At 46.2% G+C, this 14,117-nt stretch overlaps 1 protein-coding gene across 4 annotated transcripts in view; it reads left to right on the top strand.

The window, feature by feature from the left end:
* WNK4 (WNK lysine deficient protein kinase 4) overlaps window positions 1-14,117 on the top strand; it is a 51,748-nt gene that overhangs the window by 9,945 nt on the left and 27,686 nt on the right. For all 4 annotated transcript variants that reach the window (XM_044418674.1, XM_044418672.1, XM_044418673.1 and 1 more), the window contains exons 2-5: window positions 6,483-6,655; window positions 8,688-8,908; window positions 10,484-10,641; window positions 11,461-11,549. In XM_044418674.1, the coding sequence (XP_044274609.1) occupies window positions 6,501-6,655; window positions 8,688-8,908; window positions 10,484-10,641; window positions 11,461-11,549 (623 nt within the window). In that variant the 5' untranslated portion in view covers window positions 6,483-6,500. The remainder of the gene's footprint in view (window positions 1-6,482; window positions 6,656-8,687; window positions 8,909-10,483; window positions 10,642-11,460; window positions 11,550-14,117) is intronic.

Here is a 14,117-nt window from a genome sequence, read left to right as displayed (position 1 = left end):
AGATGTTGACAAAAAGGCAATGGAAAATCATGCAATGACTGGATCTGACGGCCAGCATATATTTTCCTGGTTTTTATATTTCTAACAAGTGTTCCCCCAGGGACCAGCCTGTGACTTTGGACTGGTGCTGTTCAAACAAGTCACTGCCAGATTTCAGCAGGCCGGATTTGTGTGCTGCCCAATGCACTTCCTTGTAAGAGGCTCTGGCTTTAGTGCAGGTTGCTAGAGAATGAATGAGAATTGTCTTCCCCATCTAGTCAATCTAAAGCTTGCAGCAAATGAGATGGTAGAATTTGGAGGTGGAAGGAATTGTACCACTTTGTACTACAGGTGGGGGATCAATATTCTTCCATGTAAAACACCTTCTTGCAAACAGAGACTAGCCCATTAGGGAGAAAAGGCTATTGTCACCTACTCTGGTTTTCTATTTGTAGGAGGATTTAATATTGGCAAGTATTAAAAATGCAGTACTGCACCTGCAGCCTGAAACTGAGCAGCCCATCCTAAGCAATTCAGTGTGCTACCATTTCATTATTCCTCATGTGTAGACCAGTAGACTAATTCTTCTAACTGCCAACCTTCATTTATGTTTAATGAATGAGAAGAAATGGTTGCTTTGGTCCATGCAATAGAAAAAGCTTTGTCTTGATTCACATATGCTTATACTTAAATGGGGGACTGCAGGTGGTGCAGTGGTTTAAACCGCTGTGCTGCTGGGCTGGTAGATCGAAAGGTTGCCGGTTCGAATCTGCACAACGTAGATAAAAAGGTACCACTTTGGTGGGCAGGTAACAGTGTTCTGTGCACTTTGGTGTTTAGTCATGCCAGCCACATGACCACGGAGACTGCCTGAGAACAAACGCTGGCTCCCTCAGCTAGGAAACGGAGATGAGCACCACCCCCTAGAGTCAGGCATGACTGGACTTAATGTCAAGGGGAAACCTTTACCTTTTATACTTAAATGAGGCCCTCCTAATCTAGTTAGCTACAGCAGAAGTTGTACTCCTTCATGGATCACTGCCTTGTTGTGGCGAAGGGGCTTGTGTAGCTCAATGAAGCTATGAGCTATGCCGTGCAGGGTCACCCAAGATGGACAGGTCATAGCAGAGAGCTCTGACAAAATGTGATCTACTGGAGAAGGAAATGGCAACCCACTCCAGTATCTTTGCCATGAAAACCCCATGGACAGTACCAAAAGGCAAAGAGATATGACGCCGGAAGATGAGCCCCTCAGGTCAGAAGGTGTCCAATATGCTACTGGGGAAGAGCGGAGGGCTAGTACTAGTAGCGCCAGAAAGAATGAAGCGACTGGGTCAAAGCCGAAAGGACACTCAGTTGTAGATGTATCTGGTGGGGAAAGGAGAGTCCGATGCTGCAAAGATCTATATTCCATAGGAACCTGGAATGTAAGCTCCATGAATCAAGGCAAGCTGGATGTGGTCAAACAAGAGATGACAAGACTGAACATCAACATTTTAGGAATCAGTGAACTAAAATGGACAGGAATGGGTGAATTTAATTCAGATGACCATCAGGTATACTACTGCGGGCAAGAATCCCTCAGAAGAATTGGAGTAGCCTTCATAGTCAATAAAAGAGTAGGAAAAGCAGTACTGGGATACAATCTCCAAAATGACAGAAAGATCTCAGTTCGAATCCAAGGCAAACCATTCAACATCACAATAGTCCATGTCTATGCCCCAACCACTGGTGCTGAAGAGGCTGAAGTTGACCAGTTCTATGAAGGCCTACAACACCTTCTAGAATTAACTCCAAAAAATGATGTCCTTATCATCATGGGGGATTGGAATGCTAAAGTAGGAAGCCAAAAGATAACCGGAATAACAGGCAACATTTTGGTCTTGGAGTACAAAATGAATCAGGGCACAGGCTAGTAGAATTTTGTCAAGAGAATACAATGGTCATAGCAAACACTCTTTTCCAACAACCCAAGAGACGACTCTACACATGGACATCACCAGACGGTCAACACAAAAATCAGATTGACTATGTGCTCTGCAGCCAAAGATGGAGAACCTCCATACAGTCAGTAAAAACTAGACCAGGAGCTGACTGTGGCTCAGATCATGAGCTTCTCGTTGCAAAATTTAGGCTTAAGTTGAAGAAAGTAGGGAAAAGCACTAGGCCAGTCAGGTATGACCTAAATCATATCCCTGATGAATATACAGTAGAGGTGACAAATAGATTTAAGGAATTAGATCTGATAGACAGAGTGCCTGAAGAACTATGGACAGAGGTTCACAACATTGTACAAGAGGCAGCAACTAAAACCATCCCAAAGAAAAAGAAATGCAAGAAAGCAAAATGGCTGTCTGAGGAAGCTTTACAAATAGCTGAAGGGAAGCAAAAGGCAAGGGAGAAAGAGAAAGATACAAACAATTTAATGCAGAATTCCAGAGAACAACTAGAAGAGATAAGAATGCCTTCTTAAATGAACAGTGCAAAGAAATAGAAGAAAACAATAGAATAGGGAGGACCAGAGATCATTCCAAGAAAATTGGAGATATGAAGGGAACATTTCATGCAAAGATAGGCATGATAAAGGGCCAAAATGGCAGGGACCTAACAGAGGCAGAAGAGATTAAGAAGAGGTGGCAAGATTACACATAAGAACTAGACAAGAAAGAGCTTAACGTCCCTGATAACCACGATGGGGTGGTCACTGACCTCGAGCCAGACATCTTGGAATGTGAAGTCAAATGTGCCTTAGGAAGTCTAAGCAACAACAAAGCTAGTGGAGGTGACAGTATTCCAGCTGAGCTATTCAAAATCCTAAAAGACGATGCAGTAAAAGTGCTACATTCAATATGCCAGCAAATTTGGAAAACTCAGCAGTGGCCACGGGATTGAAAAAGGTCAGTTTACATTCCGATGCCAAAGAAGGGCACTGCCAAAGAATGTTCAAACTACTGCACCATTGCACTCATTTCACATGCTAGCAAAGTGATGCTCCAAATCCTACAAGCTAGGCTCCAGCAGCATGTGGACCAAGAACTACCAGAAGTACAGGCAGGATTTCAAAGAGGGAAAGGAACTAGAGATCAAATTGCCAACATACGCTGGATCATGGAGAAAGCTAGGGAGTTTCAGAAAAACATCTGCTTCATTGACTATGCTAAAGCCTTTGATTGTGTGGATCACAACAAATTGTGGCAAGTTCTTAAAGAGATGGGAGTACCAGACCATCTTATTTGTCTCTTGAGAAACCTATATGCGGGTCAAGAAGCAACAGTGAGAACTGGGCACGGAACCACTGATTGGTTCAAAATTGAGAAAGGATTTCGGCAAGGCTGTATACTATCACCCTGCCTATTTAACTTATATGCAGAGCACATCATGAGAAAGGCAAGGGGCTAGATGAATCACCAGTTGGAATTAAGATTGCTGAGAGAAATTCAACAACCTCAGATATGCAGATGATACCACTCTCATGGCAGAAAGTGAAGAGGAACTAAAGAGGCTTTTGATGCAGGTGAAGGAGGAGAGCGCAAAAGTTGGCTTGAAACTCAACATTAAGAAAACTAAGATCATGGCATCCGATCCTCTCACTTCCCAGCAAATAGATGGGGAAGAAATGGAGGTAGTGACAGATTTTATTTTCCTGGGCTCCAAGATCACTGCAGACGGGGACTGCAGCCAAGAAATTAAAAGACGCTTGCTCCTGGGGAGGAAAGCTATGGCAAATCTAGACAGCATACTAAAAAGCAGAGACATCACCCTGCCAGCAAAAGTGTGTATAGTCAAGGCTATGGTTTTCCCTGTTGCAATGTATGGCTGTGAAAGCTGGACCATAAGGAAGACTGAGCGCAAAGGTTTGAGGCCTTTGAATTGTGGTGCTGGAGGAGACTCCTGCGAGTCCCTTGGACCGCAAGGCGATCAAACCGGTCAGTCCTAGAGGAGATCAACCCTGACTGTTCTTTAGAAGGCCAGATAGTGAAGATGAAACTCAAATACTTTGGCCACCTAATGAGAAGGAAGGACTCCCCGGAGAAGAGTCTAATGCTGGGAACAATAGATGGCAAAAGAAGGGGACGGTGGAGGATGAGGTGGCTAGATGGAGTCACTGAAGCAGTTGTTGTGCGCTTAAGTGGACTCCGGGAGATGGTGGAGGACAGGAGGGCCTGAAGGAATGTTGTCCATGGGGTTGCGATGGGTCGGACACGACTTCGCAACTAACAACAACAACACAGCAGAAGTTGGTGGAGGCTATTCAAGAGCAGAAAAATAAGGCAAATGTTGGCATTCAGGTGGACCTCAACTGCCGAAGTGTCTCAGGTCCAGTAACAAGCATCAAACAGTTACACAGGCAAGCAGGTGGTGCACCTGTGTGCATTTGGCGAAACAACAGAGAGGCAGAGCTCCTCTTCTTGAATTCACAATAGCCATTTTCCAAGTAAATTAATCCAATGAGCAAAAACATTTATGACTGTAGAATGCCAGCACAGGTATGGAGCTTTCCAATATGTTGCAGTTTGTCACAGGTATGACAAGGAAAACTTATTTGGGGGTGAACAGGGTGGCCTGTTGGGCCCCAAAAGAACTAGCAAAAATGACAGCAGTTCTTCAGCTCCTCCACTATGCCAACTGTCCACCCATCTGTGCTGCCCGGAGAATGACCACCCACCTCATTGCTCACTCTGAGGCATCTCCAAGATGAGAGACCAAGTGGGCTCTCTGGAGAGCCATGAAATACTGTGCATGAGGGGTCAATCCTTCAAGTGAGCCATTTAGGTGAGGGGATTTTGAAGGCTGCCTGTGTTGCCAAGACTTTAACCAGAAGACTCGACACGCAGCGGGGAGGAGGAGGCAAGTTGTGGGGCAGGCAAGCAGGAGGAGGACAACAGCTGGTTAGAAAGAGGACAAATTGGGGGAAGGGATGCTGGCAGCAGGGTATTTGGAAAGAGGGGCACAGACCAGGGATGAGGCAAGAGATGAGCAGTGGCAGTGGAGCTGTGACCACCAAAGTAGTAGAATACCATCTTGCCTCTGATGCCAAAATACCTAGAGATGGGCCCATGGATGACTGCTGGGTGTGTGCTCGGCGCAAGGAGCTCTAGTCTCTCAGTAACAAATTAGGCTTTATCATCAGCTTCTTATTGCATGGTACTTAACTGCTTATTCACAAAGGGCAATAGGCCAAGAGTAAAAAAAAAATCCAAATAGAAACTGTAGTTGTCTTTTCAGGTCTAAGGATGCTGGGGCCCAAATCAGTGCAGTAGGAGCCTGTGTCATGCATGAAGCTCCGACAGAAACAGTGACTCACGAGGAGACCTTGCACTTGGCACCCAGTGCCCAAGAGTCGACCCCACAACCCAATGCAGGGACGGCTGAGCCAGCTACTGCGTCTTCCTCTAAGCCCCAGCACGTCCAGCACGTTGAGCAAACGCCTGGAGCTTTATCAGATACAGAGTCATGAGAAAGAGGAAGCTGCAAGTTCTACTCAGAAGGAGGCAGAGCAAACTGCCTCCCCCCCCCACGCCGATCTCCCTGAGCCAGAAACAGAAGACACAATAGGTGTCGTGGATTTTTCAAGAGCCCAGAACAGACGTATTTTACCCCAATTTGAACAGCTACAAAGTAGACTGCGTAAGAGGGAGGAAAGGCGTGACTTGGGAGAATGATCCCACGTGGGCTCAGGAAGAGAAGCCATTATAGGGCTGACAGCTGCTTAGCAAGGACCGCTATTAGGGAACTTATCTATAGAACTGTAAATCTTGTAGACAATTAGCATTAAAGGACTTTAGTTTTATTGCTCTAGAATGTGTGGAATGTTTACATACCGGGCTGCCCCTCACGACAGCCTGCTACCTTTCTTGTTTAGAAACAGAGAAACAGAGTGAGGCAGAAGGGGCCTCCCAGACCATCTAGTGTGATCCCCAGCTCCAGCCGGCTCCGCTCACGACATGCCTGCCATGTGCATGTCTAGCCACCCTCCTTCCCTTCCCACCATAGCCAAAAGAAGGTATGGGAGCATGAAGTTAAGTCAAACTCGAGGAGGAGAGAATTCACTTCCAGGGTGGGTGGGGCGGAGGTCCTAGCTGAAAAGCAGTCACTGCGACATTTTACAATATTCTTAATGAGTGCAGGCTGTGCTGACAGAGATAAGGAAGGGCCATTCTACCAGCCCCAATGAAAGATTAATAATTCCTCTTTATCTTCCCTACCCCAATTGTTTCCTTGTGTTCTTTTCAGATTATAAGCCTGTGGGAAATATATAGCCTTTCTGGCTGGAAATTAAATACTCTGGATAAATATATTTGATGTAGGACCCTCTTCCATAAAATGGAACTATATGTACAGTTTAGGAGGCTAACTTAGTCAAGAATTGTGTAAATAATGCAAGCATCTCTCTAAATTGCATTTTGACATTAAAAGTGGGAATGTTAAAATGAGAACATTTCAATTTTTAAAAAATCAGTTCAATTTTGTGCCTCTCATGCTTCTTTTCCCCTTCTTCTTAGACACGAAAGCTGTCCAAGATGGAACGGCAGCGCTTCAGTGAAGAGGTGGTGATGCTGAAAGGGCTCCAGCACCCAAACATTGTCCGCTTCTATGACTCATGGAAGTCTTCTGTCAAAGGACAGGTCTGCATTGTTCTGGTCACAGAACTCATGACCTCAGGCACCCTCAAAACGTGAGCATAGCACTGACTCGTAACAGCGGGGAGGTTACTGTGGTGGCTGGAGGAACGTGGAGCCTCTGAGGATCTTTTGGAGGGGTGCTTCATTTGGCTTCTTCCCATCTCAAGCAGCAGGAAACTCCAAGCCACATTGAGGGTCAAACTGCATGTTAATTTAATGACACTTCTTAAAAATGGTGGTTAGCACCATCACTTCTATTGTGAAGGAAAAGGACAGTTTTTTCCAGCCAAAAATATGCCTCATCAATTACAAGTTGCCCACAAAGTTGTAATAAACCAGTGTGGCTCCCCAGTCCAAATCGGGAATGCAGTGCTAGGTTGAGGGCCCAAGACTGTTTTTCTTTCAAATATAAGTGGCAGTGTCAAACATTAATTATCCGAAACTCTTGGGTCAAAATTTGGTTTCTTTATTAAAAGACTCACTATAGCAGTGGAGACCACACCATCTCTTAAAAAGAAATTAACCACCTCCGTGGTCCATATCGCCAACCCAGCTCTGGCAGATTTAAATAGCCAAGATGGGCAAAGTTCAAGGGAATTTGTGGTAGGCCTCAAACCTCAGATAGAACAGCCCCTGTTTACTATGCATGATTAGTCCAGGCAAGGAGAGGTAAACATACAGCTTAGAGGGACCCATAAGGGCAGGAAAATGAGAGACACATGTCAGCATCCATAGAAACACCCCCAAAGTCTATGAATCAGGGGCTCAGCCACATGTGACTAATACATTCAGGAAACTAATGATCTCAGGCCAGTGAGGACCTGGCCCCAGTACATAACACACAGTTGAAAGTGCCCCTAATGCCTCAGGCCCAGTGGGACAAATAGCATCAACCTTACTATTATTAGTCAGATATTTCTGCAAGCAGTGGTTCAAATCGCCTTGTGCTACTCACAGGCACTATTTTGAGGCCAATACACAAATGGAAGGAAGGAAGGAAGGAAGGAAGGAAGGAAGGAAGGAAGGAAGGAAGGAAGGAAGGAGGGAGGGAGGGAGGGAGGGAGGGAGGGAGGGAAGGAAGGCCCACATAATACAGCAGCTGCATAACTTCTTATGCAAGCACTTCCAGAGAGTGCTTGCAGCTCTTTCAGGACAGGTGCTCAAGACTCACCTAAGCAGGGAAAGACTCTTTTGCCAGGGAGCCAAATGGAGGGAGGGGTGAGGACACAAAGAGGGGAGACTACACCCATACTCTGACAGCAGGGACTTGCAATAGCTCTCTTCCAGTGCATTAAACACAGTACACTGGCTGTTTGCTAAAGGTGTGGACCCACCATCTCCATCAAATGTTAAAAATGGATGGGTGGATAGATATTTGGCTGTTGACGGTTGCTCCCAGAACTTAACAGCAGACTTCTGAATGCTTTGTCACTGCTGTAGTTTGAGAGTACATAGTGGGATTCTGGCTACTGAGGAGGCTCCAGACAGGCAGCATTGATTCTCAGAGCCCTTGATAGTGCCCAGTGCTGGCACAGGGCAGGGGCGCAAAACCTGAGGTCCCAATCTGGCCCATGGAGCCTGTGGGGCTCCTCCAAGGGGCTATTCTAGCTACATAAGCAATAATACTTAACAGGCTGAATATTAGAAAAAGAGCAAGCAAGTGGGACCTGCAACAAAATGCTGCAGTGTGAATTGCTGCTCCTCACGCTTCAGGATGCTCTCTTCCCATCCATTTTCCCCTGGATGTATCTCCCCTACATTATGTAGCCACTGAACATGCTCAGTCCCCATTAGGTGTTTGGGGCAGGTTTCCTTCTTAGGTTTCTTTCCCTCCCAAGGCCTTTGTGCTTCTGCAAAATTTTGAGATCCCCAAATACAGCTGCTCCAATGGATGGTACTTTTTTGGCTGCTTTAGGACCAACAGTTGAGTTATTGGATTACTTATGATGCTAACAATAGCAAAGAGATCTTGCTCAGAATAATATAAGAGTCAAAACTAGTTTTTCACCATTCTGAAAGGGTGGAACCTGCATCCAACTGTTATGATGCAGTGGCCTTTAATTTGATGTTACCATCTTTTAACAGATATCTGAAACGTTTCAAGGAGATGAAATTGAAGGTCCTTCAGCGCTGGAGCAGACAGATCCTGCGAGGGCTGCATTTTCTGCACACACGTTCCCCTCCAATTATCCATCGTGACCTAAAATGCGACAATGTTTTCATCACAGGTCCCACTGGCTCAGTCAAAATTGGGGACCTTGGCTTGGCCACACTCAAGTGTGCATCCTTTGCCAAGAGTGTCATAGGTATGTAATGGGAGGTGAGGGATGGCAGAACGTGCAGGTAGACTCTGGAGGATGCCTAATTTCAGTCATGTTTCTTCTGTCCTTAAGAGCCACCTTGGGTAACAGGAATTAGAACAGTGTATACATGTGCGCATGCACACATGTGCAAACACACATACATACAAGAAAAAGACAAAAATAGGATGAAAAAGTATGGTGAATGTACTCCAAGCTACAAAATAGCTGTTAAATCAAACTCTCTTGCAGCACAGCTGAAATATGCTTGGAATTGTTGTGGGGCCTCCAAAGATCAGGAGTTCCATAAGTGAGGAGCAGCTGCCGGGAATGCCTGTCTTCCTGATCTTACTGCTTTTCTTCTGCTGAACCTTGGGAAATTGTTGTGGAAGAGGCAATCTTTTAGGCATGCCTTTTCAAGGGGTTCAGATTCTTCCTGGTCAAAACTCTCCTTGGAAGTGTGTCCAGGAGAACCTCAGAAGCCTGTCCTTGTTATTGGCCAGTTTGCATGACTGCCAACACCCACTGTGGCTTAAATAATAAATGTTTAAGCCACTGTGGCTTAAATAAATAAATGCTTAAATAAGCCACAGTAGGTTGTGCTGTGCACTGGCCACCATTGGGAATATTCAAGCTGAGACGGTTAGTTGCGGCAAGAAGTGTGAACCTGAACTTACTGCCAAAAGGCTACTGCAGCTCATGAGCGATGTGGCCACCCTGGGCTTAAAGTTGCTGGAGGAGCCCAGTTGTGCCTGGTGGGAGTCCTCTGGCACCACTTCCCCCTTCCTCCGCAATCCATCAGGTGGTATCCAAGGGGACACCATGTTGGAGCACTGAGACAAGCAGGAGGGCAGCCCTCTTTTCCCTGTTGCCCATCCAGGGTGTGCCACAGCGGAGTGTGGGGAGGAGGGCATTGGTGCTATCAGGCAGCACCCCCCAACCCGATTAGAGGACTTCTCCCTAGCTGGGTTCAGATGGGGGGCAGGTGTGCCTGTCAGTGCCCTGAATGCATGGGGCACCGACAGACAGAATCAGCACCCCGACCCAACTGGTGAAAAGACTGCAAGTGGGGGTTGGGTGGAAAAGGCCCACTCAACTGCTTCTCCTGCAGGAAGCCAAGCCTCCCGGTCCCTTCCCCAGCTGTGTGTGCCCTCGGTGGAACTTGAGGAGGAGGAGGTGCAGGGTGGCAGCCCTTCTTTGCTGCTCTTGCCATCTTGCGTCTTTTGGCTGGATCATGGCTTAGCACATCATCTGGGTTCAGACGCACTAAGCTATGGTGTGTGGGGGGGGGGAGGGGTCCTCGACCTCAAGGGAGGCTGGGAGGTTTCACATGGCATATTAAGGCACCCTGCCAGTGGTTTGGTGTGTCAAGCAAATCCAGTCATTGTGGCTTATTTATCTCTGGTGCACACTAGCAATAATATGGACTGGGTCACTGTTATGGGGTGCTAACCATTGTGCTTAAAGGGGTATCCTAGTGGATTTATGTGGGATGGGTGAGGATCTAATGACTGGAGGTGAGTGGATTTTGCCTAAGGGTCTTAGTTTCTGATAAAAACCCATTCCTTCCCCCTCTCCCAGGGACCCCAGAATTCATGGCTCCAGAGATGTATGAAGAGAAATACGATGAAGCAGTCGATGTTTATGCCTTTGGCATGTGCATGCTGGAGATGGCAACTTCAGAGTACCCCTACTCGGAATGCCAGAATGCTGCTCAGATCTATCGCAAGGTCACCTCGGTGAGAGCTCAGCTGAGCCCTCTTTGTCGTTACAGGCTTATCCCTTGCAGTGTCCTTGAATGTCCAAAGACTTTCTGAGGATAGCTTTCCATAAAAGTTGGATTTGTTTGGTAAAACTGTAGGGCAAACAACATGGCAGCTGGTGGGATGGCTTTTAGGGACAGTGAGGAGTAGTGATGAGAAATGGCCAGGTTGGTGTTCAGGGCACTGAATATCATTCACATACAATTTCTGGGACAGAAGCCCTACCCAACCCAACCCGAATTTGGCTTCTAACTTTCCCTGAGGTGGCAAGCCCTTTTTCACATACCACCAAGCTGGATACTTATCCTTTCTGCTCCTTTAAAAGGAAAAAAAAGTTTGATGTTCAGACAAATAGTTGTCTGCTATGAAATCACCAGGCTTAAAAGTTTGCTTGCAGACTGCCAGTATGGGTATGTTTGGGCATCTTATATTCTGGCCCCTTAGCTCTGTTTTAATTTGTAAAAAGAAGGTGCTGGGTGGAGCCAAACCTAATTTGGAAGCATATTCTCCTACCCAGAAGCCCCGCCCCCGATTGCCTGATGAATGAATCACCTCTGGTTATTCAGTAGGAGAAGTGAAGGGGCACATGTTCCTGGTACTCAGAATAGTGCTGGGCCTGATGAGCAACAGAAAAGATGTGGAGACCCATCAGACCTCTCTCCAGGGCTGAGCTGCTGGGGCGTCTTATCTGTAGGCAGAACCTTTCTACTGGAAAGCCTCCTGCTGACCCCACTTCTACCATCCCCCACTGCATCGCCCAGTCTGAGCTGGCCCCTCTGTCACTTCTCATCACAGGGCATGAAGCCCAACAGTTTTTACAAGGTGAAGGTGCCTGAACTGAAGGAGATCATTGAGGGCTGCATCCGGATGAACAAGACTGAGAGGTAGGGAACAGCACTGACATGGCCTGAGTTCTGCTACCCTTTCAATAAAGAAATGTAGGTGATGGGTTTTTCCCGTTATATAGGATGATATAGATCCTCTCTGATTTTGGCACTATTTTGGCAAACACACACACACAAGCCTGGGTGGTCTAGAGAAGGAACTCAAAGGCACATGTGGAACAGAGAAGGGAATTCAGAAACCTGCCCCAGACCCTTGGAAACCCCGAGTCCTTATCTGGTGTGCCAGGTTCCACATTTTAGATGTATTTTCAGTTTTGCTTTTTAATGTATATCAGAAGAAACTTGCTGGATTAAATAATATCCCTTCAAGGGTACAGACAGGTGGCATACAAGTGCAGGAATGACATCAGGAAAACTGAACTTGAGAATGAGCTGTGGCTAGCAGACACAACAAAAAGGATTTTTTTCAGGTATGTTCACAGTAAACAACAGAAAAGAAACTGTGGTTCAACTTGTCCTCAGTGAGGACAAATTGGTAACAGATGACAAAGAAAAAGCCAAAGTGCTCAATTCTTATTTTGGTTCAGTTTTTTCCCAAAAGCAGGTCTATGACCTCCCTGACAGAAATGAAGTACAACTAAAGGGTCAGAATTGAAGCTTGTGATTAGTAAACAAATAGTCAAGGAACACCTGATTTCTTTGAATGAGTTCAGATGTTCAGGGCCTGATGAGCTGCATCCTAAAGCAATGAAGGAAGATTTGCGGGGGAGGAGTGCCAAATGCCTGGAGGAGGGCTAGTGTTGTCTCCATCTTCAAAAAAAAAAGGGGGGGGGTAAAAAGCAGTATCCTGGGAAAAATAGACCAGTTAGTCTGACATAAGTGTAAGCTGTCCTGAGCGCTTGTTGGAAGGATGGGATATAAATGTTTGTAATAAAATAAATAAATAATAGTCCCTGGGAAAATTCTGGAGCAGGTAATAAAGAAGTCGGTTTGTTAAACACCTTGAAGACAATGGAGCAATTACTAGAGGCCAGCACGGATATATCAAGGAGAAGCCTTGCCCAGCTAATCTGATCCCATTTTTTGATTGAATAACCTCCCTTGTGGACTGTGGGAATGCTGTGGACATACTATATCTTGACTTCACCAAAACTTTTGACAAAGTGCCCCGTGCCATTCTGACCAGTAAATTGGCTAAAGGTGGGCCAGATGGAACAAGCGTCAGGTAGAGCCACAGTTGGCTACAGAATTGGACTCAAGTAATGTTTCTGGATGGAACCCTCGCAGACTGGGGAGAAGTAACGAATGGGGTACTGAATGGCCCAGTCCTGGGCCCAGTGCTCTCCAGCATTTGGATGAAGAGGTGCAGGAAATGCTGATCAAATTTTCAGAGGATGCAAAACTGGGTGGAATGGCTAATACCCTGGAAGACAGAAACAAGATTCAAGGTGATCTTGGTAGCTGGATCGCAGGGCTAAAAATAGCAAAATGAAATTCAAGAGGGACAAATGCCAGGTTCTGCACCTAGGAAAAAGAAAGCAAGTGCATCATTACAAGAAGGGGAATACTTGACTCAACAATTGTACAGCTGAGAAGCATCTTGGAATGGTTGTAGATCACAGTTTGAAAATGAGTCAAACAAGGTGTTGTGGCTGTAAAAAAGGCTAATGCTATATTGGGGTGCATAATAGATGTATAGCTTCCAAATCACATGAGGTTCTGGTTCCCCTCTATTTGGCATTATTTAGGCCCCATCTTAAGTATTGTGCCCAGTTTTGGGGGCCACACTGCTAGAATGATGCAGACAAACTGGCAACAGTTCAGAGAAGGACAACAACAATAATCAGGAGACTCGAAACAAAGCCCTATCAGGACAGTTTGAAAGAATTGCACATGTTTAGCCTTGAGAAGAGAAGGTGGAGGAGAGAGATGCTAGCCTTTTCAAATACTTGAAAAGCGGCCACACTGAGGAGGGCCAGGATCTCTTCTCAGTCATCCCAGAGTGCAGGATACAGTAAAATGGGCTTAAGTTACAGGAAGCCAAATTCCAGCTAGACAGAATTTTTTTCTGAGTTACTTGGGGAGATTGTGAGCTCTCTCACACTGGAGATATTCCAGAGGCAGTTGCATAGCCATCTGAGGGATGCTTTAACTTGGAGTCCTGCATTGAGCAGGGAGTTGGATGTAATGACCCTATGGGCCCCTTCCAACTGTATGATTCTAGGGCCAGCAAACTCTTACTCACTGTCAAGTTCTGGGCAGCTCCAGGGCTCCATCTGCCGGCCTAGCACCAGAATAATGACCCTGCTTGTTGCAAGATTAGTTCTGTTGCAGCATTAGACTCTGTTGCAGCTGCCAGGGCCTTGCTGAGCACCTAGGAGCCCTGAAGTAAGAGCTATTTAAGAGCAGGCCCTTTCCTCCTGAGCTGCCTCCACAACATTGGTCTCTCCTGTGTTGTAGTCAGTTCCTGCATCTTGCATCTTTACCTTGCCCTGCTTGCCTCACCTCACTGCCTTGCCCACCATGCCTTATCTCCAGATTCCAAGCTTCCCGCTCCTCTTGCCAGTTGTGCTCTCTTGCCAGTTCTTGACCCCTCGCCTGAGTGAC

The sequence above is a fragment of the Varanus komodoensis genome, unplaced genomic scaffold (assembly GCF_004798865.1).
Source record: "Varanus komodoensis strain SLA01 unplaced genomic scaffold, ASM479886v1 scaffold92, whole genome shotgun sequence".
NCBI lineage: Eukaryota > Metazoa > Chordata > Lepidosauria > Squamata > Varanidae > Varanus > Varanus komodoensis.
Note: the sequence above shows the minus strand (reverse complement) of the source record. Positions and strands in the feature narration are given on the sequence as shown.